At 31.2% G+C, this 26900-nt stretch overlaps 1 protein-coding gene and 1 long non-coding RNA gene across 2 annotated transcripts in view; one reads left to right on the top strand and one right to left on the bottom strand.

Annotated features, from left to right (window-relative positions):
• LOC106088177 (neurogenic locus protein delta) overlaps positions 1-25652 on the bottom strand; it is a 48320-nt gene extending 22668 nt beyond the window's left edge. Inside the window, exons 1-3 of the mRNA XM_013253563.2 lie at positions 24471-25652; positions 11016-11327; positions 1881-1947 (exon numbers count right to left, since the gene is read on the bottom strand). Of these exons, the coding sequence (XP_013109017.2) occupies positions 1881-1947; positions 11016-11327; positions 24471-24530 (439 nt within the window). The 5' untranslated portion in view covers positions 24531-25652. The remainder of the gene's footprint in view (positions 1-1880; positions 1948-11015; positions 11328-24470) is intronic.
• Positions 19517-20083, top strand: LOC106088178 (uncharacterized). The gene is made up of 2 exons (XR_001221396.2): positions 19517-19602; positions 19679-20083. It is a non-coding gene; the product is annotated as an uncharacterized LOC106088178 (long non-coding RNA).
• Positions 25653-26900: the final 1248 nt, after the last annotated feature.

Here is a 26900-nt window from a genome sequence, read left to right as displayed (position 1 = left end):
GTAGAATTATAACAAAAATTTAAAAAAAATCACAATTAAAAATATTAAAAAAAAAAACAAACTATATAAAAAAATAAAAATATGGAATTATAACAAAAAATAAAAAATAACAAAAATATTCTAAGAATTATAACAAAAATTAAAATAAAATAAATAAAAGAATTGAACTTAAAGAAATTTATTAAACAAAAAAAATTAATAAAATGTATAAAAAAATTAAAGAAAAACTAACAAAAAAAATTAATAAAAACAATTAAAGAAAAATTTTAATAAAAACCAAATATAAAACAAATTCAAGACATTAAAGAAATTTTTAATAAATAAAAAAAAATTAACAAAAAAAAAAAACAAAATACAAAAAGATCAAAAAATAATTAAAAAAAGCCTAAAAAATTTAAAAAAAAAATAAAACAAATTAAAAAAAAAAAATAAAACAAATTAAAAAAAAATCACATATTCAAATTTTTTTTTTAATAATTTTTTTTAAATAAATTTTTTTTTTTAAATAATTTTTTTAAATAAATTAAAAAGGAAAAATAAAAAAAAATTAAAAAAAAAATATTATAATAGAATTATAACAAAAATTAAAAAAAAAATATTCTTAAAAGAATTATACCAAAAATTGAAAAAAAAAATAAAAAATATTCTAAATAGATTAAAAAAAAAATAATCTAAATAGATAAAAAAACAAAAAATAATATAATAGATTTAAAAAAAAATTAAAAATTTTATATAAAAAATTAAATAAAAAACATAAAAAATTAAAAAGGAAAAAAGGAAAAATAAAAAAAAAATTAAAAATATTTTAAAAGGAATTATTATAAAAATTAAAAGAAAATTATTATAATAGAATTATAACAAAAATAAAAAAAAATATTCTTAATAGAATTATACCAAAAATTAAAACAAAAATAAAAAAATATTCTAATTAGATTTAAAAAAAAAATAAAAAATAATCTAAATAGATTTAAAAAAAAAATAATAATAAAAACGAAGTAAAAACTTAAAAAAATTTAGAAAAAAAATTAAAGAAAATTTTTAACAAAAAAAAAAAGAAAATTAAAGAAATTTTTAACAAAAAAATTAAAAAAAAAAATTAATAAAAAAAATATATTTAAAAAATTAAAGAAATTTTTAATAAATAAAAAAAATTAAGGAAATTTTTAATAAATAAAAAATATTAAAAAAAAAATCATTACAAAAAAATCTAAAAAATTTAAAAAAAAAATCTAAAAAATATGTAAAAAAAATCTGAAAAATTAAAACAAATTTAAAAAAATCAAAATATATAATTTTTTTTTTAAATATTAAAAAAACTAAAAAAATTATTTTTTAGATATTCTGTAAACCACGCTGAATGGCTTAACCAAGCCCCTTATTTTGTTGTTCTTCTTCTTTTCTTCCAGTTTCATTGAAATATGTAAGTGCAAAACTGAAACAAGATATTTCAAACCCAGCAGCCTTATACACACAACAATAGGTGAACTAAACCAAACACAGGCCGGAAATTTAAAACAAAGGCCAGTGCATAAAACCAAACAAAACAAAATAAGGCACAAGTGTCAACTAAAAAGTAGAAGAATTAAGTTGAAAAAATAGCATGAAAACATATTATATTACAAGAAGAAACAGAATATTGAAGAAAAAAAAAACAAGATAATAAGAAGGAAAGAGACAAGGGCTTACAAAAATTAAAGGCAAAAAAAAACAGGATTATAAGCGGAAGCAGGATATGGTTTAAAAAGGATATCTATATAAAAACACATAGGACAAGGTGTTGAAAAACCCCCCCAATGGGCTCTTGAAAGGAAAAAGGATATTGTTGTAATAATCATTATGGGCTAAAAAACAAAACTAAAGGATATTCATAAAATACTTACTGCTTGAACGAGCATTGGCCGTATTGTTGGTATCATGCAAAGCCTCCACGATTAGTGTAAAGGTACCCTGTAACAAAATAAAAAAAAAAACGAGGAAGATGTTATTATTAATGTAAAAATTAAGTTAAATCCAAAAAAGAAGAAAAATTAATTTATGTAAATTTTTAACGCCTTCGAGAGGAAAAAAAAACACAACTAAAAAATTACAAAATTCAAACAACACTGTTACAACGCCTACATAAGGCCAGTCAAAAACAAAAGCAAGACTAATCAAACTCATAACAAATGCATGTTTCTCATTGTCGTGGAAGTGGTGGCAGTGATAGCAGTAGCTGCTGTTGCTTATAATCAATGGCTGGCCAGCCAAGAGATGCGCAGGCGCACCATTACCAGCAGCCAAAAGCGTATGCCGTTTGCCGTTTGCCAAGTGTGTTGTGCATTTTAAATGCAAATGCCCAAAACAACAACAGCAAGAAAAACAAAGCTTTACTCTAACGCGCCCTCAATTCACACTTGATTACAGAGTAGTAATAGAAAACTATGGATAGAGTGGGGGTCTACTATATGGTATACATATATATGACAGTCAGGTATTATTGTCTCTATGTCTGTCTGTATGTATGTCTGCATGTATGCGTAGTGGTATTGTGTATTGAAAGTATAAGTTATGCATGTGAATCTATTGGACCAAGTCTCTGACAAAGATGACACCACACAGCAAACCAGACTTACAACATAACATGAAAATTAAACAACAACATGCAGTTGCTAGCAGTGGTGGTGGTGGTGGTGGCGCGTCGGCAGTGTGTAATAAATAAAACAACAGCAAAATAGCAATAAAAAATGCAGAGGTGTTTTGGCTGATGGTAAAAGTTTGTAAGTTTTTGTTTTTTTTCTTCTTGTTTTTGGGTTTATTGTAAACAGATTACAGGCAACTAATGACAAATTTATCGAATATCTTAAAGGAAGCTAAAGAAAAACTTTCGTTTTTCTTCGTTACAAAATTAACCCCCTCGCAAAATGAAAAATGAAAAAAAAAAAAAACAATTTCTGGTGTGGGTTGTGGTACCTCTAAAACGCAACATCTTTTGGAAATTGATGCAACCACCAATAACACAACATTTGTAGTGTTGGCTGTTTGCCCAAACCATCGCGGGGGCGATGAAAAGCTAGTTTGTTACCAAGATAATACATTTTTAAATGACAGAAATAAAACTAAAATTAATGACTGCTAATGCATATAAATTAGACAAGGTATACATGAAAAATGAACTTTAAGAAAAGAAACGCCATAAAAGGAATTAAGACATGACAACTTATTTAAAATATTTCCAAAGTGAAAAGCATATAGACTATAAGAAGTAAAAGTAAACCACATGGCAAATTTCAGGCAAATTGGATAGGAATGCGTCATTCCAGTAGCTGAAGAAGTTGAATGAAAGAGAATTAGTGGCTCAAATCTGTGTCTTAAGGAGTCAAATCTGAAGAACAGATTATATGGAAGCTATATCCAAAACATTGCTCGTTTTGGTCCATTTCCAATCTCAACCAACTGCAAATTTTGCCCATGAACATTCCACTAAGGAACAGGGGCAAAATTCTCACATATAATTAAGTGCAGTCCGATTCAAGTTTAAGCTCAATGATAAGGGGCCTCCTTTTATAGTACCTCACATAGTACCCCACAAATGTTGCCAGCATTAGGAGGGGAAAACCACCACTGAAAATTTTTTCTGATGGCCTCGCCAGGATTCGAATCCAGGCGTTCAGCGTTTTAGGCGGACATGCTAAGCTCTGCGCTACGGTGGCCTCCAATCTCAACCAACTATTTGCACAAAATTTGGGTAGATGATACCCTATTTTCCTCTAAGGAAGACTTTGCTAGATCAACTTCGCAAAAATTCTTTTTCACCCACAAGACCCAAGTAGTGATCAAACAACTAGGGGGAGCGCCCTACCCTGAAACCCCCTTTAGAGAGCGTGTGATCTGATGATGATGATATGGAACTCAAATTGAAAACATTGGAGGCTATTGCCGAAAACACTATTACTAACTACCAATGGGGTAGTTATCCTATAGAGAAGGGTGTAAACATCAATTTGAAGGGAAATTGTAAAACCCCGCCTTTGCAATATTCAACTTTAGAAAATGCCAATTCTCGGAAAAGTTTTTAATGCGTTTTTATTTGGAAACAAAGAGTACCTCCTAAAACAAAAATCACCCCTCAAGTAGGGATTAAGGAACAATTGAGGGAGGGGGTGCCCCGCCCTAGAACGTCAAGAGGTTGAGGGAGGGGTGCCCCACCCTAGAACCTCAAGCGGCGATGTGTTCTGATCATAACAAATAAGCATGATGAAGAAATACAAAAATAAAAGTAAAGCCTTGTATCCTATGGTGTGTTCTGGGATGATGTGTTCTTAACAAATGAGCATGATGAAGAAGCACAAAAATATAAAGTGAAGGGTCTTTGAAGTCTTGTATCCTATGGCTCTATGTAATGCACGATGGGAATATCAGCAATCCAAAAACAAGAGTATAATCACCCAAGTAAAAGTGATGAATGAAGGCGAACGCCCCACCCCAAAAACCTCTCCGCGCGGTCATGTATCCCAAATTGTGACGCCCCACCTTAAAAGGATAAAAAGGTAATATGCCTAGTAAAAAATTTCTCCCCAAAGAGGTGTTAATGGGCAAGTTTTGAAAAGCAAGATTCTACACTTGTAGAAGTTAAGTGGCAAAGAGGGACGCCCCACCTTAAAAGACTTTGGCGAGGGCATGTATCCCGATTACAACAATATTGAACTCAAATGAAAGATATGAGAGAATAGTTTTCAAACGTTTTAGGAACACATACAAATATGGTCTCAAAGAGGAGTAAGGGAACAAATTTGAGTCTGCGATCTTGAATTGACTACCAAAAAGAGAAATGTTATTACCACAAGCAGTGGTAAGGGGGAAGGCCCCACCCTAAAATCGTTTCGCGAGGGCATGTATCCCGATCACAACAATATGCGACTCAAATGAAAGGTATGGGAGATTAGTTTTCTCGAATATGAAAGCAAGACATACAAATATGGTCCCAGGAAGGAGTAAAGGGGCAAATTTGAGTCCGCGACCTTAAATTGACTTTAAAAAAGAAAAATGTTATTACACAAGTAGTGATTAAGTGATAAGATGGGAACGCCCCACCCTAAAACATTTTCGCGAGGACATGTATCCCAATCACAACAATATACGACTTATATGAAAGGTATGGGAGAATAGATTTCCCGAATATTTAAGCAACACATAAAAATATGGTCCTAGGGAGGAGTAAAGGGGCAAATTTAATCTGCGAACTTAAATTGACTACCAAAAAGGGAAATGTTATTGCATAAGTAGTGAATAGGGGGAACGCCCCACCCTAAAACCCTTTCACGAGGGCATGTATCCTGATCATAACAATATTGGACTGAAATGAAAGGTATGGGGGAGTAGTTTTCAAACATTTTAGGAACACATAAAAATAAAGTCCCACGAAGGAGTACAGGGGCAAATTTGAGTCTGCAACCTTAAATTGACCACCAAAAAAGAAATGTTATTACACAAGTAGTGATTAGGGGGAACGCCCCACCCTAAAACACTTTCAACAAAAAAGGAATGTTATTACCACAAGTAGTGATTAGAGAGGAACGCCCTATCATAAAACCCCTTCAAGCGAACATGGGACTCGGTCATAACTAGTCTAAACTAGTTTTCGAGAATGTGGTTCCAGCAAGGATCTATGGGACCTTGTAACTTGTGACTTTCAAAGCTTTATAATATGGGACTCAAATGAAAACTATAGCAAAAAGACATGTAAAAAATTGCAAACGGAAGGACTATTCATAGGTCCAACATTTTGGAGTTTTACTTTTATGCAATATGGGACTTCTATGAAAACTATTGGCAAGTTATTTTTAAATAAGTTAAGGAAGTTTTTTGGTTTCGCCAATAAAAAAAATTTCAAAAAATGTTTTTCACAATTTTAAGCTACAAATATATCTCTCTGTCTTCTTCGATTCCACAAAACCATTAAAAATAATTCTCTTTGCTCCCAATCATACTTTGTAAAATAATTGTCACCTAGCAATTGTAGCAAAAATAGCATAGCCATAAACAGACAGAAATAAAATTTAAAAAAAAAAAAAACAAAAAATGCTATTTCCTTTCGTTAAGCTTGAATTAATTTTCTTTAAGAACAAAAGACAAGATGAGGGAAAACCTGAAGAGAAAACAAAAGAAAAACTCCCCCTTTTTTTTGGTGTGTATGGTGGAACAAAAGCGAATAGCACGTGTTTTTCGTAAGAACCCAAAAAATTCAGACATCATGATCGGTTTATTGAAGAGATCCCAACCAAACAAAGGAGGTATGGGGTGTCATGCTAGGCTAGTGCTGATGGAAGAGGAAGCATAAAGAAAGAATATCAAGTGTAGTTGTTGTTTGCGTTGTTGTTGTTGTATGGCAACAAAATAACTTTACTTGATGAAATATAAACGCTTGAGTGAAAATTGTTTAAAGTTCTATTATATATACAGAAAAATGCAAGAGCCATATTATGGCAAGCATTAACATTATCATATATGTAGGTAAGGTATGTAGATGTTGATAGTTACTACACTATATGTATTTACAACCACTACAGGTAGTTTGAGAAGGCAGGCAGATACCAGAAGCCATTAACTTTTTTAACCGTTGCACTACACCAGCCAGCCGCCACAAGGAATGAACTTAACAAACAAATTCACTCAAGCTTTACGCTCCATAAAGGGGCTCTTGCCTGTACACATAATGATTAGCGTTTTTTAGAGTTTTTTTTAGTACAGAGTAACGTCTTTTAATGTCTATAAGAATAACATGTTGTTTGTTTCCTGAAGAGAAATTCCTAAGTTTAGCTTAAGCCAAGTTCATGCCTTTCCATGCGTTTGCATTGTCATCATTAGTCTTCAAATTCATAGGTTTAGACCATGTCAGAGTTTTTTTAGGGGTGATTTTGTTTAGAGTTTTGAGTAATTTATGCAGCGCATGTGCAAATGCTACTTTAATTTCAGGCTTGTTTGTCAGTTATGTGGAAATTATGAAAAAGAAACCACCACGTGCCTTAAACTCCTTTAGCACGTCCCTGGTTTTCTCTAATTAAATTCCTTGACCTAAAATCTAAACAGATTTAGTAGCATAGCCCTTTATCAGGCTTATTTATAGTCTGCTCCTTTTTTTTTTGCTTTGCATTTTGCCACCCTGACATGGTTGGCATGGGAGGATAGATGAATGGATGGATGGTTGAATGTATTAGCCGCTGAGGAGGATGATGGCGTTTGGTTGCCAAGTAGTATTTTGGTTGGAATGCCGACACCACCACCACCACCAAGCCATGGATGCTATTTTCAGAGTCTTACACGCCAAGTGTTGTTCCTTAAATGATGACTACAATGCAGCAGCAATGCCAAGCTGATGGGGTGGGGTGTTTTTGCTCCTGGGTTCTATGGAACACAGGAGGAGTACAACAACGAAATCTTTCCGTTGAACTTTACTCTTAAGTGTATTTAAAAATAATTTACATGGCAGTCGTCGTACTTGCCATTTTGTTGTTGTTGTTATTGTTAGTTTGCTACAACGACGTCTGCCATTCGATTTCAGTTGTTAATGTCTCGGTTTTTGTGAAGCAACAGTTTGAAAAGGGAGAGAGACTACAACTGTCGGTAGAACTGTCTCTGACAGGGCTGGCTGGCTGCCTGGTCGTTGGGCCTGTAACTTCTTCTGCTTCCACTTTTTGTTGGACTGAAGACTTGCTTGTTGCTCTACACTGCACTGTTGCTGTCTGTTGTTTTAGTGTCATTGATAATTTAAAGCTCCTGCTGTCTTTGGTTCATTTTCTTCCTGCACTTCATGGTTGCAGTTTTCATTTAAAGATGTTGACGCATTGATATAGCATCTTGAAACACGCGATCATTTTTTTGAAAAAATTAAAATTTGTTTTTGCGAAATATTTTATAAATGAATGACTTGCCATGCAATTGTAGGTGAATATGTGAATGTGTGTGTGTGTGTACTTCGTTATTTCCATTAAAATCACACAATTGTGACATGAAACAAAGAAAGAAATCTGCAATTGCCAACAACAACAAATGTTGGCAAACCTTTGGGATTTGCATTTATTGTTCATTTGATGCCTAGTCGTTGATTGGTTTGTAGTTTTGTGATGATTGTCTGTCTGTTGCATTTCCTGTCAAGCCCCTAAAATCAATAATATTCCATTTTGTTTATTTTTCCACACCACATAAACCAACACCACAGAATACAACAAACACACACACACAAATATACCCATATACCCTATAAGGCCTATGCATGAATTTTGCCATGATTTGAAGCTTCAATAAGTTTGTTAAACATACTTGAATTAAAAACTTCATTTGCACCTTTCAAAAATGAACAAAAATTCCTGATAATCAAACTAGCGTTAATTGTTTACCATCACTTGAGCTTTAGAAAAAAAATGCTTGAAACAAAAAAGAATAATTGCTATTTGTTAGAGTATGTAAACAATTTCAACATTTTTAAGAATTTAAAAGCAAAATTCCGTTTTGGCAAGAACTTTGCTTTAATAAACTATACTAAAAAAAATGTTAAAACTTAAAATTTCCAAGTAAGTAAAAAATTTCCCTTTAAGGGAAATTTTTGTTTTTTGAGGAAATTTAAAAATTTCCTATTTTTTCATTTTTCTAAGCTTAACGAGATGTTTTGATAACATTTTTTAAAAAAATTCCCTTTTGGAAAATTTTTAGGGAAATTTTTGTTTTCAATGAAAAATTATATATTGATCAAAAATATTGCTAAAATTGTGTTTAAACTTAAAATTTTGTGGTAAATAAAAATTTCCCTTTAAGGGAAATATTAGTTTTTCAAAGAAATTTAAAATTTCCATCATTTTCGTTGCTTATAAGCCTAACTAAATGGTTTGGCAGCAGTTTTGAAAAATTTGCCTTTTGGGAAATTCTTAGGGAAATTTTTGTTTTCAATGAAAAATTATACTTTGATCAAAAATATGGCTAAAATTGTGTTTAAACTTAAAATTTCGTGGTAAATAAAAATTTCCCTTTTAGGGAAATTTTAGTTTATTGATATATTTGAAAATTTTTAACATTTTCGTTTGTTACAAGCCTAACCAAATGGTTTGACAGCAATTTTGAAAAATTTCCCTTTGGGAAATTTTTGGGGAAATTTTTGTTTCCAATGTAAAATTATATATTGATCGAAAATATTGCTTAAATTGTGTTTAAACTTAAAATTTTTTTGTACATAAAAATTTCCCTTTAAGGGAAATTTTAGTTTATTGAAGTATTTCAACTTTTTTAACATTTTCTTTTGCTACAGGCCTAACCAAATGGTTTCACAGCATTTTTCAAAAATTTCCCTTTTGGGATATTTTTAGGGAAATTTTTATTTTCAACGAAAAATTATATATTGATGGAAAATATTGCTAAAATTGTGTTTAAACTTACAATTTTGTGGTAAATAAAAATTTCCCTTTAAGAGAAATTTTAGTTTTTCAAAGAAATTTAAAATTTCCATCATTTTTGTTGCTTACAAGCCTAACCAAATGGTTTGGTAGCAATTTAAAAAAATTCCTTTTTATGAAATTTTTGTTTTCAATGAAAAATTATATATTGATCAAAAATATTGCTAAAATTGTGTTTAAACTTAAAATTTTGTGGTAAATAAAAATTTCCCTTTTAGGGAAATTTTTGTTTATTGAATTATTACAAAATTTTTAACATTTTCGTTTATTACACGCCTAAACAAATGGTTTGACAGCAATTTTGAAAAATTTCCCTTTTGGGAAATTTTTGGGGAAATTTTTTGTTTTACCTTTTCTTCTAAGTAATGTTTATTTCTTCTAGTCTTCATTTTTTTTCTTAAATAAATCGTTTTTGTTTTTCCATTCCAGAACAAAAAAAGTAACGTATTTTTCCTTTGCTTGAAATGGTGGTGGTCGTTCGTTCGCCTGTTCGTTTGACTCTCCCTGTTCGAATTGCAGGAAAACAGGGTTGAAATATGGTATATTTTTTAAACACATTATGTGTCACTTCAAATATTTACATTATAAATGCGCGCACGCGCTAGTATTACCACCACAATTTTGTGAAGCAAAATGTTGACGACAAAGGCGCACAGTCAGTCAGTCGTCGAGCTCGTCCACAACAGCGAGTCAGAGTCAGTTACGTTTGCTTAATAGCTGACAGATGTTTAAAAATATGCTGATATTTTTATATGTTTCAACCCCAGAGCCGTAAGGCTCTAACACACAAGCACACACCAAGTAAGGATGCGTATGTATGCATGTACATACAAAAATTGATAAATGCTGGTGCAAATATTACATATCACACACACTACTCTAGAGCAAGTCACCACACATTGCTTATGACGACTTATAAAAGGGCATATGCTTTTTTTTATGAGCCAAAGGCAAAAACAAAACGAAGATACTACAAGGACACCACACACGTTTTTTTTCGAAAAATTAAAAAGAGGAAAAAATTCTAGAAAAAAAATGTGAAAATCTATTTTTATCATTTAAGTAGATAAATATGTACCCCTTAAAAACTATCTGTAAGGGAGCAATTATGATTTCTTGGCAAAATTCAGAGATTGCAATAAATAAAATCAGGGAAGGAAAGAACTCAACAAATTACCCACATTCTATGACTTGGGGAGTTTTAATGCGTTCAAGGAGAGGAGGGGGGGGAGGAAAATATATGTGGTCTGACTTTCTAGCTAAATTTAGCTGACAACGCCACAAATCTTTTAGGTCTAATGATCTTTTGCTACTCGGTAGAGAGCAAGCAGCAGAAAATGCTTTCAAAATTATTGTCAATACTATTTGTGTGTGTTAGAAGAGTTTTTCGTTGTTTTTTTTTTTGTGGTTGGGAAACCAGAAAATCCCCAACATTAATGTGTCGTTTGTAAAATGTAAAATTGGGTTATTTTTGTTTATGCCTGCTGGCTGGCGGGCTGCTTTGTATGCCAAATTAGAAAAAACCAAAATAAACTTTCCTTATTTTTAAACTTGGAATAATGTTTTATTTTTTTTTTAAATTCTTGTTAGACTTACCGGCCAAGCAAAATTGAAGGCAAATTGTATGGGATTTGAAAAGTCTTTATTTTGCAGCGTTTGCGAGTCGGTTAGATTTACGGAATTTTCACCCAAAATGGGTGTTACCACATCACCGTACGTACACTGTGAGGTGGTATCGATTTTCGCTTGATAATGTTTTAGACACACGCGAAACCGGGTTTTACAACCGCCAATACATTTGCCCGACGCCGCATCCGTTTGACCACTACAGCAGTTGCCTTCACTATCCCTGCCATAATCGTTTTTGAAATATTTCAGACGCAGTTCAAATAAGCCGGATGATTGAACCTGAAAGAAGATGAAAAAAAAATAAAAGAAAAATTAGTCATATTAAAGAATTATTTTTGTGGAGTGTTATCGTAAAACAAAAAACTTTCGGTTTCCTTGTGTATATAAATGATATTAAATGTGTTTTTTTTTTTTCAAACTTAAAGATCTTCTCAAATTTTTCTTTTGGTCTCAGCAGTAGCAGCAGCAACATTGCCAGACACATGGCTAATGCAAGTTGTTGTTGTTGTCTCAAGTCTTTGGCGTGTCTTGGAAAAGAAAAATTCCAGCTTCTGCAACAAGACGATAAATCTTTCAATGTGGTATTTAACCAAAAATGCTACAAAACTGCAACAAAATCGCCAAACAGTCGCAGCAGGAGGAGGTGAGGGAGAAGGCGAGCCAGGCACAATGAAACAAACTCCACAGAGCTACCAGACACAACACCACAGTCATTGTGGTCTTAGTCACAGCATGCAAGGCAGACAGCATCACAGATGACAATGTCCACGAAGGCAGAGGCAGACTTCCTAACAGTAAGAATTTATTTCAAGCAACTTAAACAGAGAGAAAAAGACACCATAGAATCCAGGAATTCCTGGCAAGATTTGTAAACCCTCATTTAAAAGCAGAGAGCAAAGTTTAAGAAGAGAAACCATGCCCAACTCAAGATGAAAGAATAACCGAAATCTTCTGCTTGCCAAACTTGAGAATACCCATTTTTTCAGATTTTTTGTTTTCAAACAACAACAAAACCTTGTTAAATTTCATTAAATTATTAAATGACATCTTTTGGCATGGCAGATAAAAACCAATAACAAAACAGGCAAAATGTTATGGCTAATAAATTATTTCCCAAATTGGTGTTAATTAAGCCAGAGAACGGGAAAAATAAAAACAAAAAATATAAAACATATTGTTTACGGCAACAAAAATGTGTAAATTATTGTAATTCCTTTGAGATTCATTTAAAATTCGCTTAAAGCTCTTCCATATATAAGCAAAACATCGATTCACTGCCATGTTAACCAAGTGCTATAAAGATGTCTGTCTAACTAATCAAGATCGAAATTCTGCATATTCAATTTTGCCAGCAGACTTGTTTTGTTGTTGTTGTTGTTGGCCGAGACGAAACGAAAGCAACAGCCAATGGCCGACATGGAATATAAATGAATTTCAATTTGATAAGTGATTTAAAATGACAGTGACGACAGAGGGGCAGCCTTATAACATTGCATTGCGTTTTGCTCCCCAAAGTAATTATGACACTTGTGTTAAGAAAAAACACACACACACACACGCACGCACACGGACACACACAAAACAAAAACCATTTAAATGGTTAATTAAGTTAAACCGTATACGGTTAAGCACGTCAACACTAGAGGGAATATTTATTTATTTATTTCATCAGGCCAACAACAAGAAACCCCAACATTGTAGCATCTAAAAGGTAACAAGTGTTTATGGGGATTTGTTGTTTTTTTTTCGAACAGAAAAAGGCCTACAAGCCGAAAGTTACATCTAAAAATGGTCTAAAAGAGTTAAATACACTTGAGTACGCCAAGACGTTTATAACTGTTAAAAAAAATCCAAAAAAAAAAAACCAGACACATGTCTCAAAGTTAGGAGGAAAAAAAGTCCGACTTATAAACACAACAAGAAAATGACAATTTAATTGTGTGCGCTCTATATAAAAACGACAACAAAAGGGGGAAAAAAACAATAACACCACAAAGCCAAATGGAGCAGCAGCCAAAGTGGTTATAAGAAAAAAAATCATAATAACAATAAAGTAGAAAAGCATACGCTTACACACTTTAGCCATGTGTAAATAAGTAATAACAACGTTAATGACTTAATTCAAAAAAGGAATTTCAACCATTCGAGAAGTGAGAAAAGATCACCACCCAATATAGAATACCAAAAATTTAAATAATAATTTTCCCTAAAAGGGAAATTTTTATTTTTGTGCCTATTTGAAAAATAACTTTATAGGCACTCTTTTCTGACTCGTCACGACGATTTACAAGCAAAAACCAAAAATTTCCCTTTTGGGAAATTTTTGTTTTCCATTGGAAATTATAGGTGATTAACTAGTAAACCATATATGCAAGAATTTTTTATTTTCGTACATAAACAAAAATTTCCCTTAAAGGGAAATTCTTATTTTTGTGCCTATTTGAAAAATAACTTTATAGGTTCACTTGACTAACACGCCCCGATGAATTAAAATCAAAAATCTAAATTTTCCCTTTTGGGAAATTTTAGTGAAATTTTTGTTTTTCATTGAAAATTATAGGTGATTAACTAGTAAAACCATATATGAAAGAATTTTTTATTTTCGTACATAAACAAAAATTTACCTTGAAGGAAAATTGTTGTTTCTAAAGGAAATTTTTTGTTTTCTTTACCAATTTGAAAAATATTTTAAATCTTAATAAACTTAACAAGCAAAAACCAAAAAATTCCATTTTGAGAAAATTTGTGTTTGTTTTATAGAAAATTTTAACTAAGGACTTTTAATAAAAGTAAAAATTTCAAAGTTTTTAAAGAATTTTAATTAAAAAAAAAAAAAAAAACAAACTCCTTTATTCATATTTTAATATTCCATTTAAACAAATTTGCCTTGCGAGATTTTTAATCTCGTTTTCTATACATCCACTTAAATAGCTGGCGCTAGTCTTGTTCTTTTCTGTTTTCTTTTGTTTAAAAACTAGGTACCAAATAACTTCATACAAAATCATCCATAGAAAAAAGGTTTAAAATCTTTACACACGACAAAAAAAAAAACAACAAAGAACTGCTTAAACAAAAATCACCATGAATCATTAACAATTTCCCAACCTTAAGCATCATCGTTGTCTCTATGGACCAACAAAACGAAAATCAACAACAGTCAAAGCGCTGGTGTTACCCCAGCAACAACAAAACAAAAATCTTTGAAAGAAATAACCACCAAAAAACAAAAACGAAATCTGTATTAAACCATAAAGATCATAGCCAAAAGGCTTTTGAGCTAAAAGAAGCTACACAACACCCCTTTTCCCGGTGCTTACAAATAACAACAACAGTAACAACAATGTGAACGGATGGCAACATTGGCTAAGGCTAAGACGAACGATGACAGAGAGACGACTAACTACCAAACAACCTTAAGAGCACACCACAGTCAGCATTAACTTTAGAACACCACTAGCCAACAATAACAAAAAAAAAAAAACATGCAGCAGAAAAATGTGTAAAACTCCTCGATTTAAGGCTAAAAACAGAAAAGAAAAAAAATGTTGGACAAAAAACACAAAACAAAACAAAATACGTAGAGGAAAAAACAGAACAAAAACAACAACACAAGATATACTTTGCTATATACATTACTGCTCTAAACAGCAAACGGGCAGGCGGACAGACATACAAAGAGTCAGATAGGCAGACAGACAGACGGACAGACGGACAGACATACCAACAAAAGTGATCCAGCAACAAAAACACAGGCAATGCTCTAACTCAACATCGTCATATTGCGCTGCTTTGGCTTAAGCACACACAAAGCTTTAACACAACAGCCAGCCACATCTACAGCAGCAGCAACAACAATGGCAAGACAACAGCAGCAACAACAAAAAAATGTTTCAAGTAAAACCGAATTGTTTCCCACGGCATACGATTTGCCGGTCAACATACATATACATTGATGACGATCGTCGTCATTATCATCATCATTATTACCAGCAAACAAACACTGGCATATAACGTCGTCATTATTACGTTGAAGGCAATAATGATGATGGTGATGTTGTTTTTGTTGCCAGCCATCTAAAAATATGGAAAAAAACACGAGCCCGGTAACTGGCTCTCTTCTCATCCACTGCAAATGAGTAACTCTCTGTTAAAACTGATGGTTAGTTAGTCGGACGATTGTGGCGTAGAAAAAATACTTAGCTCATGCTAGAGTTAAGAAAGAGGTGCTTGCTTGCTGGTGGTGTATCTTCAACTTCATTATCGTTATAGTCATAATGAAGACGATGATCATATAGATGACTGGCTGGCTGCTACACCACCAACCAAGAGTAGTATCAGCAATATATTCATGGCGTTTGTTGTTGTTTCTTTCTTCTCTTTTTTACCATCAAGTGATGGTAATGGTGGTGGTGGCATGGCATGGCTTGTTTGCTGCAGTATTGCTATTGCAAAAAACCAGAGTTTAATAAAACTTGGCAAAGCCCAAAGCAGACGATACGGTGTATTGGTGATGAGATGAAGGAAGGAAAAACACATGATGAAAAACAAGTTTTCAATTTCATATGATTAAATTATACACTTAGCTGGCTCTCTTTGGGCTAAAGAATCTCTGAATTGCTCTCTCATGCTCTTGCTGATTGTCTCTCACAATCATTCATTGCAATATCAACGGTGTTTTTTGTAAAAGGCCCCCAAGCTATTGAAGCAGTTATAAATGAAGCAGGATGAAAAGAACAGCTGTATGGGTAGGTAGGTAGGTACATGGGGACTGGTATTTTGTTTTTGGCAAATGCTGGGGTTTTCTTTAATGAATTGTGGATATAAAATTTGGACATTATTGTGGTGAGAGAGAAATGGGAAGAAAACAAGTAATGAGATGTACAAAAGGAGGAATGTTAAGTGACAGCTTATTGATGGAAATTTGATTATTAGTTATTTTCACATGAATTAAAAAATTAAAAAAAAATTGAAATATAATGAATACAATTTATGAAAAATAAAAATCCCATTTTTTGCCAATATGAATAAAAAAATACCAACCTCTAAAAAATTTGAATTTTAAAGAGAAAATCACTTTGTAATATTTACAAAAAAAAAAAATTTTTGACCTTCAACAATTATCGTCTTCCTTAGCACTAAAACCCACTTTGGTATACATATTTCAAACATGCATAGGTACATATGTAGAAAATAGTATTCTTATAAGACTGTATTGGAAATTTAGTTGGTTGATTTTTGTTCTTATATACATATTTTACAAATTCTTACAAGAATTTTAAAATGAAAATGCAACAATAAATTATTACCAAACGGTGGTGGTTGCGATTTATAACCCAAAAATCAATTATTTTTTAATGGAAAATTTTGTTTTTAGTGGTGTTTCAACTTTTTCTATATATTTTATGAGTTTAAAATGTAAAAATATGTCAATATCATACAAAATCAAAAAATTTCCCTTTTGGGGAAATATTTGTTTTTGTGGTAATTTGGTTTTTATTGGGTTTGGTCACTTTGGGGAATGAGAAAAAGACAATTTCAGACACAAACTAAAAATTTCCCTTAAGGGATATTTTTGTTTTTGATGCTATTCTTGTTTATCTTTAGTTTTTTTGTTTGAAAAATGAAAATTTTTCAATTTAAGACAAAAATAAAAAATTTTCCTTTTGGGAAATTTTAAGGGAAATTTTTGTTTTCGATGAAAATCTATATTTCTTTCAAAAATAGTAATGTTTGGATACTTTGCAGACATTTTGATTGGAATTAAGGGGTTTTTCCTATGATAAAAAAAATTCGCTTCAAGAAATTTCTGTTTGAGTTAATTTGGTTTAACCATTCAAAATCTTGAAGGAATTTGGTTGTTTTTTGGTTTATTCACTTTGGAAAATTAAAAACAAAAGAATTTTAAACACAAATTGGGAAGTTTTTGTTTTTAAGGTAATTTTGGCTTAAATGTGCCTATTTTAATATTTGAAAAATTTTAAATTTTCTATTTAAGACAATAAAAAAATCTCTTTAAGGAAATTGGTAGAGAATTTTTAACATAAATTGGTAAAGATTTGTTTTTAATGTAATTTTTGCTTAAAAGTTATTTTGGTTTTTCTAATGTAAGCCAATAACAAAAAAATTTTTTTTAGGAAATTGGTAAGGAAGTTTTTGTTTTTCACATTGATTGAAGTCACAGAATTCGCTCTAGGGTAAAAAAAACTTCTTTGTAAATTTTTGTTTATGAGTTTATTTAAGTTTATCTATCTTTTTAAGTTTAAGAATTAAAAAATTCTCAATTACAGACAAAAACAAGAAAGTTCCTCCCCAAATGGATGAAAAAGAATTCTTTTATTATTAATACCCGGATACTTTTAACTTCAATTAGAATGGAATGAAAGATTTTTCCAAGGTAAATGTTAGGTTTTCGAAGGAATACTGAGCAAAATTTTTCAAACTGAAATTCTGCAAAGGAAAGAAGAGTTTTATTCTTGGTTTATGAACAAAAACATAAGATATTAAAAACATTAAACTAAATAGGCTAATAAGATATAAGGAATTCTTGAAGGAAATTCAAGAATGATTTAATTATTTTTAATACCTCGTGATCTTTCAGTTGGAATCCAACATGATTCCAACTTTAATGGGTAGTAATAACAACGTTGAATCATATTGACGGCAATGAAATCAGATTTGGAACTGGAGCATACAAATCATTAAATCATTTTATTTCTAGTTAAAAAGAGGACAAACACATGCAACTAATCCCAATTGTTTGATAGGTATTCAGGATGGTCTAATGAAAAACCAAGTTAGACAAATTCCAAGTAGAAAATGCAAAGAGAACACGAATAAGGACAATCAATCCTGTTGCTTAGAATTTCCAATTAGTTGTTAAGAATTTAAGATGGTCTTATCGAATGAAGAAGAAAATACCTCAAAAAAACCTGAATTAGGATAATCCAGTTCCTTAAAATTTCCAATTAGTTGTTAAGATTTTAAGCTGGTCTTATAAAATGAAGAAGAATATAGCTCAAAGAACCTGAATAAGGATAATTCAGTTCCTAGGAATTTCCAATTAGTTGTTAAGATTTCAAATTGGTCTTTTAGAATGAAGAAGAATATACCTCAAAGAACCTGAATAAGAATAATCCAGTTCATTGGAATTTCCAATTAGTTGTTAAGATTGCAAGTTGGTCTTATAGAATGAAGAAGAAAATACCTCAAAGAACCTGAATAAGGATTTCCAATTAGTTAAGATTTCAAGTTGGTCTTATAGAATAAAGAAGAAAATACCTCAAAGAACCTGTTATGATTCGATATATCCAATATTGTCCAATTCGAAAATGCTAACAAGCAATGTCATAAATAATTCGAAACCAGGTTAAAACAGTTTAATTTTTATTATTTTAAGATCATAAATAATATGAAAATGAAAAATGTCATAAACATAAACAAAGAAGTAAACTCAAACCCTTGTTTAACAACATACATGTAACCTCTGTTTCTTCAAATTTCATAATAATGAAAAACCCATATGAGTATTCAAACAAATAGAAAAACTCGCGGCACATATAAAAACATTGAAGTTAAGAAGAAAAAGCTATAAATATATGAAAAGAAGAAGAAAAAAAGAGTGCAAAATCACTGAAGCTCATCATTATACCAGTTCTTGGCCATGTTTTTCTTTCTCTTTTCCTTGCCTATATTTCAATTGTTTTTCAACTTCTTTTGTGAGGTACTGGGTTTGAATCACAAACAAACCAGAAGTAACTGAAATTAACAACAAACCTGTGACAGGTTGAATGAAAAAATACCTTCTTTTTTTTAAACCAAACAAGCGAAGAAAAAACCTATAAATTCATATAAATGTAAAGCTATACACACATGGATAGTATATATACATATGATTATTGTTGTTGTAGCAGCAGAAGAAGAAATATAGAGGAAGAAGTGTAAGTACTAAGTAGATGTACAACATATTATTTTTGTATGTTAGGGTTATGGCTGCATTAATAATTTATAAAAAAAAAACATGAAGAAATGGAAAAAAATTATGATTAAATCAACAGTTATGTGAAATTAAGTCAAACAGCACAAAGAGGCGGCGGTTAAGCAAAACCCCTTGACAAAGCCAACGTGAGTTTGATAATGATGATGAAAAGCAATGATTTTCCTCTGTATAGAGGAGAACTGGTGATGTTGACTTGATTAAAAAATTCTTACAATTGCCAGTTGGTTATGAGGAGAAAAAAGAAAATGGGGAGAAATTGCTGTATGTGTTACACATGCTGCGATATAGGATCGAGGGAAGATATGCAGTTATATGTTAGAAAGATTTTGAGGAAGTGGAAGGGACTAGGACATTAGAATGAGTATAAATTGAAAATTAAATTAGAAATAAAAAGAAAAAATATGAAAAAGTCATAACTAGGCTAGGAAAAGAAAGTCTTCAAAAAAACCCAAAATAGTTCAACTTCAAAAATTATAAATTTTAAGTAACAAAAATATTTTTGTTGAAACCTAATTACTATTTTGCTTTTTACCTTCATAAAAAAACCAACTTTTTATAGTAAAACATCTGTTTTTTCCTTGTCACTACGCCTTTTTTTGCAAAATTTAATTTAAATTTAAACTTTTTTTCCTAGTTTTTTCTTTACTCTACGCATCTCCATATCAACTCATGGTTCCAGCTGCCGCCTGCTTGTTTGCCAAGTAAAACAAAAAAAAAAAGACCAAGGAAAAAAAGTGATATAAGACCGCAGGAGATATTTTTGATGTCACAAAAAAGAGAGAAAAAAAACTTGCACTCTAACCAAGACCCAAACAAGCCAAGAAGACACAAAAAGATACTCTACTACGATGAGCTGAAACAATTAAGTAAGCTGGCTGGCTTGCTTGCATTCCTATGGCAAAGATGTATGTAGCAGGAGGGCAGGCAAAAATTCATACCACCAACTGTATAGTTGGCTGACTGCACATTGTTGGAGCAGCCTTATTCCTGTAGCATATGAACCAAGCTGGAGTTAAAATAAAGCAAGGATGAGGCGACACATGCAAATGTTTTTATTTTGGTTGCCCATGGTGGTGGTGTCAGGGCTGACTGGCTGTTGCCTGATGACAATGATATGTGCAACAAGCAAACCCACAGAGTGAACAGTTTGACTTACTTAATAAGACCATGATGGTGATGACCTACGCAAAGCTTAAACTTCCAGTTCCAAAAAAACACAACAACATAGCATGAAAAACCTCAAGTAACAAGCAGCAGCAGCAACAACCACAACAAACTTATATCATTAACAAATTAAGAAAAGCAGATGTTTTCTTAAAGTGCTACAACAACGTAGCAGCAAGTGAAAAAAACTCACACAGCCAAACAAGAGGTAGTTTTTTTTGGGACTTGTGTGGTTGAAAAATGTTTAAAGAAACCTGCCAAGAGTAGACAGCAGCAGAATATTAAGCAGGTTGTTCGAAAAAGTGCAAAGAAAAAAAAAAAAAAATATGCCAAAAGGATTAATAAAATTTGACACTAAAAGGTTTAGCATAAAAACTATTTAGGATTATGAAAATATGTGAGGGTTTGAAAGAAGGGCAATGTATAGAGAAATAATGTTCACGAAGGTAGAAAAAAAAGAAAAAAAAAACGAATAAATAGAGAAAAAAGTAAAAAAAAATAAATAAAAACAATAAATAAACTAATTAAGAAATAAATCCAAAAAAGCGAATAATATAAAACAAATTATAATAAAATAAATACAACATATACAAATTTTTTAAAAAATATATAAAAAAATAAAAATAAAATAATAAAAATATATAAAAATATAAAAAGTATATAGGAAATTAAAAATATATAAAAATACAAAAAGTATATAAAAATTAAAAACAATAAAGAAAAATATAGAAAATAAAAAAAAATAAAAAAAAATTAAATAACAAAAAAAAAAAATAAAAAAAGGAACAAAAATATAAAAAAACAAACAAAATATAAAGAAGCAAAACAAAATATATATAAAAAATATAAAAAAAATATATATAAAAAAAAACAATATATATATAAAAAATATATGTTTTAAAAAAAACAAAATATAATACAATTAAAAATAGAATAGAAAATAATCAAAAAAATAAAAAAAAAATATACAAAATTAGTAAAAAAAGAAAACTAAAAAATATGCACAAAAAAATTTATAAAAAAAACACAAAATATAATATAAAAACTAAAACACAAATAAAGGTATACAGAAAAATTTTCATAAAACCAGAAAATATACAAAAAACAAAAAACAAAAAAAAAAATTAAAAAATAATGTTAATATTATATATCAAAAACAAAAAAATTATAAAAAAGGGGGACCCTAATCGTTGGGCTTAAACTTTAATCGTACTGCACTCACTGATATGACAGAAGTATCCCCTGTTCCTTAGTGGAAAGTTCATGGAAACTTTAGTAGTAGTAGTTAGTGGTAGAAAAAAAATTTGGCGAATTTTTCATTTTTTGGAAATGTCCACAGAAATTGGTAATGCCAAGATCTATACAAAGCTCTGAACTATAAATTTCAAAATGATGCCTTCAACGTCACAACTATTTCACTACGGATATTCTTAATCAGATCGGCAGTTGAGCAGATGTACAACTCAAAATGTTTTGCGGGATATTTCAAAATATGTTTGTCAATGTTTCTCATGATCTCAAAATATATCCTCGGTTATGGTAAACTAAAATCTTAATTTAATTATAGGCTAAGAAATTGGTTCATAGTGGGGTCAGCTTTTGGAGATAGTAATGCTATTTATAGGCGCCTCGTGTAGCCTAGTTGGTAGTTTGTTCGGATTGACAGGGCGGGGCTCGTGGGTTAGATTCCCACCATATGCCTTGGTCCGTCGCTACTGTGGTATGACAATGGACTAACAATTTTCTAAGTGAGTCAGTAAAAGATTGCCACTTTTACCGAACCCATCCTATTTGTACATTGTACCAAAGTGGAACTCACAAAAGATACTTTTCATGCGAACAAGCTCAAATATTCATTTATAATGAATAAGAGATTCTTTTGTACAGTAACGACATCTATAGAAACCTTTATTGTTATTTAATAACTGATTTAAGAATCAAGTTTAGATTTCAATAATGTTATAAAAAGAACGAATTATGATACAAAGTTCAACCCAATTCTTTACCAAACGTGCGAGGTCAAAACCGACAATGTTGCTTAAACCCCATATAGATCCAGACCATATCAAATTTAAAAAAATGTGCTATTCACCACGATATCATAGTCGAGTTGGAAATGCTAAGCCACACCACTTCATAGAGAAGATTAACTTGACTGAAGACTTGAAAAATATCACCAACATTAGTTAGGGATGAAAATTGCCAACAAAGACTTTTGCAGAAGAAGAGACTATAGAACACCATTTGTGTGTGTGTCCCGCACTAGCAGCCAGAAAGAGTTCCACTTTAGGTTCCATTTCTTTGAGAACCTATCTTAGCGGATGTGAACATTCGCAAGTTATTGGGCTTTTTAAAGCGATCTGGATGGTTCAACGGTAGGAACTAGAAGGCATCTTCCTTCTTCTGTTCCTGTGGTATCACAATAGACATAAACTTGTATAGTTAAACTCATTTCAAACAAATAAATTAAATAAAACTTAGAACACGGAAGAATTATTCGTCCTTCAAATACTTTTGTTCATAAATTTTATGAAAATTTCCTATAGAAAAAATAGTATTAAGAATATGACCATACATAAAACTAGTTTTCTTGTCTATGAAATTTCGTTTCCTAGATGTTAACAAATTTTCATACTATTTATAGTTTTTCATGACTTTTCATAAATTATGTTTTATTTTCATAAATTATATAATTTTTTCTTAATATACATAAACTTTTCATACATTATATGATTGAGTTATGATATGCTCCATTGATCCCATTTTTGAGTTTTATGCAGCAAATGTGAGAAAAAGTTTCATTGGCATAAATGTTATGAAAAAATTATAAATATCATGAACAATTTTCTTTCTGCGTGGAAAGAGAAGCCTCATTGGAATGCGTTTAAAAATTTGTTCATAAATGTTATGACAAAATCATAAATATCATGAAAAATTTTATTTCTGTGTGAAAAGAGAAGTTTTATGAAACATTTTCTATACATTTTAGAAAAAATTTCATTGGGAGGCCTTTAAAAATTTGTTCATAAATGTTATGACAAAATCTTAAATATCATGAACAATTTTCTTTCTGCGTGGAAAGAGAAGCTTCATTGGGAGGCCTTTAAAAATTTGTTCATAAATGTTATGACAAAATCATAAATATCATGAACAATTTTCTTTCTCTGTAGAAAGGGTGGTAGAAATGTTTGCTTCAAATAGCAGACTTTTTGTCTTCTTGCTTGTTATGATAAAACGCATAAAATTCTATTAAAATTGTTGGAAAAAAGACCAATAACAACTTTTTGGCAATAAGACTTAAGAAAGGCAGAAAAGTATTTTCAGGTTAGCAGATAATGACTGTGGTTTGGGTGATGCTAAATGAATGCGTTTTCCTAAACCATTATCGCCGGAACCTCGGCTACCTTTTTGATATTTATGAAATTATGTATTAATTAATATTTTTAGTTTTTTAGTAGATATCAGACTGCAATGGGGTCTACTGTAAGGTTAGTTAAGGGTCAATGTTGAATGTGAACCGCACCTTAAGGCCAAAGTTTTTCTGCATTTCATTATCAATTGCAGACTAACTCAATTCAAATCATGGAAGATACACCACCAAGCAACGCCTTAACATCGGCTCATAAAATGTCGCCACCCTCAATAACTGCTTTACCATTACCCTGCTGCATCATCTTCATCTAGACAAACAACATTTCTTTAAATTTATTGCAAGAAAACTATAAAAACCAAATTACAAACTTCTATAAAACCTTTTTCCTTAATTCTCTATCCTATTTTTGTATTAATTTTCAGCAAGTGATTCACCTTGAAGCATATGCCATTGATAATACAGGTAGTTTTTGCTAAAAACCTCACCCGAATATGAAACACATGTGTTTTTAACCCAAAAACAAACAAAAAAAGACAGCTTAGCCACCCTGGTTTCTGCATTCCCTCCCTTTGCATAAAATCTCTCTTTCTCATAAAGTGACATTACTTCAAAACTAAGGAATGAAGTATAGTGGTGGTTGTGTACAACAACAATCAAATAATCGATCTTTGAAAACTAAGTGAGAGAAAGAGAGATGCATAGTTTTTGGGAAGGGGGGGAATAGAAAGATCAAATTACCCTAACAAATGTTATTACAGTGCTTTTTTTGTTGTAGCCTATTCCTAATTTTGATAACCAATGTGGTAGGGTGGTTGGTGGTGGCTGTTTTTTTTGCCTTTCTTGTTATTGTGGTAAAAAAAAACCTACTTGAGTTTATAAATAAACTTACCTCTTCGATAATAATTGAGAGCACCAGACAGGCTCCTAGTAATAATTTAATCCAATGCATTTTGAGTTTTTTGTTGTTGTTGTTCTTTAACACAATGAGTTAAAGTTTTCTTTTTGTATGATGATTATTATGATGTTGTTGATGTAGCTCAATGGGCAGGAAAAAACTTTGGTAATCCTTGTTTTTCTCAGGCCCCAAAAAGCATTCAGCAGCCAGCCGCTGATTTGTGTTTTTTTGTATTTTTATTTTTGTAAAATAAAATTAGGCTACTTTTTTGGTTTTAGTAAAAAGTAGCAAAAAACTTTCGTTTGTATGTGTATATGTGTTTTTTGGTTTGCTATTTTTTTCAAAATCCGTTTTCAAGCACTTGTTTCGATTTTTCTTATGAAGAATTTTTTTGTTTTAATTAAATTTTCATATAAACATTAATTTATAAGATTTTTTAAAATTCTTCATTTTTTCTGTAGCAACGTTGTTGGCATAAACAAATCTCGCAACATAGACGACGACAACGATAATACAACGGACAACGTTAGAGGAGTGGTGGCGGTGTTGGTATTGGTGGCGGGGGGAAAATAGTCACGTTACTTCAGACGGCACATGTTTTTTGACATTTTGCTTTTTTCTTCCCAAAAAAAATTAGAAAAAGAAAAAAAGCTGCTGCAGAGGTGAAGGTGGTAATGGCGATGGCAATGGTGAGTGAGGTTGTGTGAGGTTTGTTCGAACAACACCTAAAATAACGGTATTGCAAATTTACGATTGTCAAAAGAATTTGATTTGCCTTCCCCGCAAGCACTAGTCAACAACAAAAACAATATGTTTTTATAACTCCTCTCTGCCAAACACGTTTTTAATGTTTTTTTTAAGAATTTGATATCAATACTTTTTTTACAATTTAATAACTTTTCAAAGGGAATGATTTTTAATATATCTTTTAATAGTTTGCTTTTTTCTTGTTTTAAAATAGTTTTCTTTTTTTACAAACTTTCTTTGACTTTGAAACTTTTTTGCATTACACTATCTTGGTTTTTGTTTAGAATTTTATATTCGTACAATTTCGAAAATTGTATTTTGAATTCTTCTTCGTTATTAACTTCTTTTTTTTTGAATAAATGAATGTAGCAGAGTTGTATGTGTAGTTGCTGCTTTTAGATTGTTTCACGGTGGCTTCACGACCCGACGACGTTTACCACTCAAGCTACAATTTGAAACTGCCGCTTGCTGAAGTTCTGTTGACGCTGCTCGGTCGCAATAAAATGTTAAACATGTTTCGTGTGTTTTTGGTTGCTTCGTTTGCTGCCGCGACCCCCAAGGAATGCATTAGCAAACGCACATTGAGATGCGCTCATTCATTCATCAAAAGGTGTGGAATACACACACACACACCTACTTGCTAGTTAACTCATAATAAAGAGAAGAGTCTCAAAAGTAAAGTGCATTTTCCTTAAGCACCACTAGAAAGAAAGAGAGGGAGAAAGACAATAAATAATAGGGTGGCTATGTTCTTTCTCATGCCTTGCTATGGTTAGTCAAAGAGCAGATGTTTTTCTTTAACACTCAATTGAGCATAACAATATCCCTCTCTGAGCATACATTTTGTCTTTGCACTCTCCCACTCTCTTTTTGTTTTTACTCTGTGTGTGTGTGCGTTTGCTTTTTTGTGGATGTTATTCATTTGCTTTGCTGCCAACAATAGAAGGAATGAATTTTGTTTTTGTTTGATGTGGATGCCAATCAAAGAAAGAAGACATTCATAACAAAGCCGGTAAATAGTTTTTTTTTTCTTACTTATAGGTTGTTGTTATTGTGATTTTTTTTTTTTTCACCAAAACTCATGGTTTTCATTATGAGTGTTATTTGCATTGTTGCTGTAAATGGCTGATGAATTTTGGCAAAACGCATTTCTTTGCTTTGGTGGCAAATTTCCCCTCTAAATTTCAAAGTAAAATTTCTCCTTGAAGGATTTTCTTAAGCTGTGTTTAAAGGTGGTAGGTTGTGAAAGCCATGCATGCTGCACAGAATGCACTCAAGGGATTTGTGAATTTCATGTTGAGGGAGTATGAGGATGATCCATAGGTATAGCGTTGCCGACTTGGTTAGACTTTAAACATTTTAAAACAATTTATTTTGACTAACTTGAAAATTTCTGGGTGTATGTAGTTCTCAGCATGGAGGCTTTTATAGCAAAGGGTGATTTTAAAGCATAGTTCTTGTTTTAATGTAATAAAACAGTAAAAATTGAATCATATACAGCTATGTTCAAAATAATAGCAGTGGGATCCTCTAAAAACAAAATTTTATATATTTTTATTAGAATTTGTTGAGGTAAGATGAATAATTAATCAATTCTCTAAATTGTAAAGGGTGATTTTTTTGAGGTTAGGATTTTCATGCATTAGTATTTGACAGAATCGTAGTATACCCAGAGCC

This window comes from Stomoxys calcitrans, chromosome 2 (genome assembly GCF_963082655.1).
Source record: "Stomoxys calcitrans chromosome 2, idStoCalc2.1, whole genome shotgun sequence".
Taxonomy (NCBI): Eukaryota; Metazoa; Arthropoda; class Insecta; order Diptera; family Muscidae; genus Stomoxys; species Stomoxys calcitrans.
The sequence above is the reverse complement of the archived record's forward strand: the minus strand, read 5'-3'. Positions and strand labels throughout refer to the sequence as shown.